The 3,188-nt window shown below is 29.1% G+C and overlaps 1 protein-coding gene across 1 annotated transcript; it reads right to left on the bottom strand.

The window, feature by feature from the left end:
• Positions 1-725: 725 nt before the first annotated feature.
• Positions 726-2,178, bottom strand: LOC107840931 (protein IQ-domain 26; the record flags this gene model as incomplete). The annotated part of the gene is made up of 3 exons (XM_047405627.1): positions 1,798-2,178; positions 887-952; positions 726-822 (listed from the first exon to the last, which is right to left on the bottom strand). Coding segments are annotated over exons 1-3 (544 nt in total), but the record flags the coding sequence as incomplete, so codon positions are not given.
• Positions 2,179-3,188: the final 1,010 nt, after the last annotated feature.

The raw sequence follows: 3,188 nt of genomic DNA on the forward strand, positions 1-3,188 counted from the left end.
TGCGTTGGAGTTTCAAATTTCACATGTGAAACTCCATGAGAGATTCCATGACAACAGCTATTTTTCAATTATATAGGCTAAAAAGTAGCTATACGAGAATTTTAACCCGAAAATACTATGTTCAGTTGAACCAATAATATAAAAGCTTCATCATCATCAGTATGAAGGTTCAACTGAATTTATTATTTTGGTTCCGACTATGTATAATATAAAATAAAAAAGATAGTTAATATGGCGCATAAAGTAATCGATGTTCACACAGGGTTTCAGAAAGGGCCACACCCCAAGAGTGTGATATATATACAACCTATCCTAATGCATTGGTAGCTTCTTCCACTATTCGAGCCTTGTGACCTATAAGACACACAGAAGTAACTTTTGTCGTTGCTCCAAGACTCTCCTTTAAAGTATTTCATGTTCACACAGGGTTCAAAAAAGACCGCACCCTACGGGTGTGATATATACAAACCTATCCTAATGCGCATTGTTGACTTCTTTCACTATTCGAGCCTTGTGACCTATAAGACACACAGAAACAACTTTTCGCCGTCGCTCCAAGACTCTCCTTCCAAAAAAATTAAAATATATATATACATATAATAAGATCATAGAGTATAGGATTAAGGATCTTACAAGGGATTTTCTTGCATGATGAAATTGGGAATTTTGATTTTTAATGAAGCATTTTTGACCATGTACACTTGCTTGTGCTCTTGTTTGCATACCATGAAGTGTAGCACTTGCTTGTTTTCTTACCAAATAATCCCTAACCAATGCTTCTAATTTTACTAGTTCTTTTAATTCTCTTAATGCCTTTCTTGCCTGTAAAATCACATATTAATAATTAAAAAAAATCATTACAAAAAAAAATAAAATGTTTTCTTACCAAATAACCCCTAACCAATCCTTGTAATTTTACTAATCCTTTTAATGCTCTTAATGCCTTTCTTGCCTGTAAAATCACATATCAATAAATTAAAAAGAAATTATTAGAAGGAAAAAAATAATTGTTTATTGGTAATTTATTAGCAACTTGAAAATAAAACAGATTATCTGCTACAACCGGAGGTAATGAATCATATGTATTTTATTTTTGACATGAATTTAGTGGTCAAGTTGTGTTTGGAGATAAAAATAAAATTAAAAATTTGTGAGAGAAAAAAAAATTGAAGAAACTTAAAAAATGATTTTTGAAACTTCAAATTATATACTTTCAATTTTGAAGTTCAAATAAACTGTCAAACTGATAAACAAACATTATTTGAAAATTAAAGTTTATGAAATAACAAGTCTAAATATATCTTATACTGTTCATATATACAACTAAACTAGTGTTTTACTGTACGTTTTAAAATTTTATCTTCAAATATTTATTTAACCATAAAATTTAATTAAAGTTTAAAAATCTCATTTTCAAATATTTTCAAATTACAAAAAAATTGAAGTTCTTTATGATTTAAAGTCTCGAAAATCCAAAAATTGGTTTGAGCCCATTTTCGAATTTATGAAAATTTCTACTCACAGAACTTCAAAATTTTTTTCAGAAAAAATAAACGTATGGTCAAATAAAACTTCAAACTACAAATCACTAGTCAAAAATCTTCAGAGAATGTACGTTTCAACTTCAAAATTTATAGTAAAATTGAAGCTTTTATATCCTCTAGATTTTAAAAATTTTAAAATACACAAAGTAGTACTTTATTAATTGCATTAAATAAAAAGTTGACTTTTAAAAGTATGAAAATAAATGATTAGGCAATTATTACTACAATTATTATTCTGATAATGTGAATTTACCAAAAAACCACGAAACACCGTTTGAATTTTTATAGCAGCACCATTTCCTCTATTTTGACTGGCCAACCTCACCACTGCGCCCGCCGCATGTGCAGCGGCGACGGCGGCGTCCGCTGCAGCAGCAGTGGCGGCAGCCACCACAATTGCATGTTTGCTCTGCTCCTTATCAAATGAGCACAGCCACGCCGCCTCCGCCGCCGTAATGTTCGGCGGAATTGTCGCCGGATTGTGACATAAGCCACCGGAACCTCCGTCTGTGGCGACGGAGACGACGGTGTCTCGGGCGAAATTGCCGAAACATGTAATTCCAATTTTGCACTTATTTACGTTTTCTTTTTTAATACCAAATAAGCCTTTCAACCACTTAAGTGCTTTGCCCATTTGGGAGGTATTTTGGGAATTTTGAAAATTTTGGGATGTGAGAATAACTAAGTAGGAGTAAGTGAAATGACTTTTTATAAAAAGAGTGAAAGTGAGAGAAAAACTTTAAAGAGAATTTTAACATATGGTTGAAAAGTTGTCATAAATAGAGGAAATTTAAAAAGGCAAAAAAAATTAAATGGGGTTAAAATTTAAATATAAAGTATACTTACAAAAGTTGTCATAACTAGAATAGGCTTACCTATAAAACAATCTTATAGGAAACAAATGAGAAATTGTCACCCACCAAACACAACGTTTTACTCGTCGCTTTTAGCTTATCGAGAGTTTATTATGTAAATTTTAATTAATATTTTAAAATATATTTATTATTTATAATATTTTTTTATATAATTTTTTAATATTTAAATTTAAAAGTTCTAATATTAATGCAATTCGGTGCATTAAGCTCTAGCTATATACGAGTTTCAAGAAAGAATTAAACTATAATAATTTATTATACGCAACCTTTTTCACATCTCGACAATTTGGAGCCTAATTATAAAAAATCTTGAAAAATTCTCAATTTTGAACCTGTCAAAATACATAATTAATTCCTGATACATCTAATGAAGATACAACTTTCCTTTGCAAAGATACATAATTAGCTTTCAATATATTTTTTTCGATTTTGAATCTGTCGAGATACATAATAAAAAAAATATATTTTTTACCTTGTAAAAGATACATAATTAGTTTTTGATAGATTTTTTCAGTTTTGAGTCTGTCGAGATACATAATTAGCTCCCGATACATTCAATAAAGATATATAATTAGTTGAAATTTTTATAATTACTTTGTAAGAATAAATTTTTTGTATAAATATAATAAGTTAAGATATATATTTATATTATTTTTCATGATTATTTTCGTAATTTGAATTTATGACTTGTGTGAAATAAAATGTGAGAAATAAATTGCCATAAAAAGGTGAGAATTATTGATAGATAAACAGTCAAAGCTTAGATTAA

This window comes from Capsicum annuum, unplaced genomic scaffold (assembly GCF_002878395.1).
Source record: "Capsicum annuum cultivar UCD-10X-F1 unplaced genomic scaffold, UCD10Xv1.1 ctg80509, whole genome shotgun sequence".
Lineage (NCBI taxonomy): Eukaryota > Viridiplantae > Streptophyta > Magnoliopsida > Solanales > Solanaceae > Capsicum > Capsicum annuum.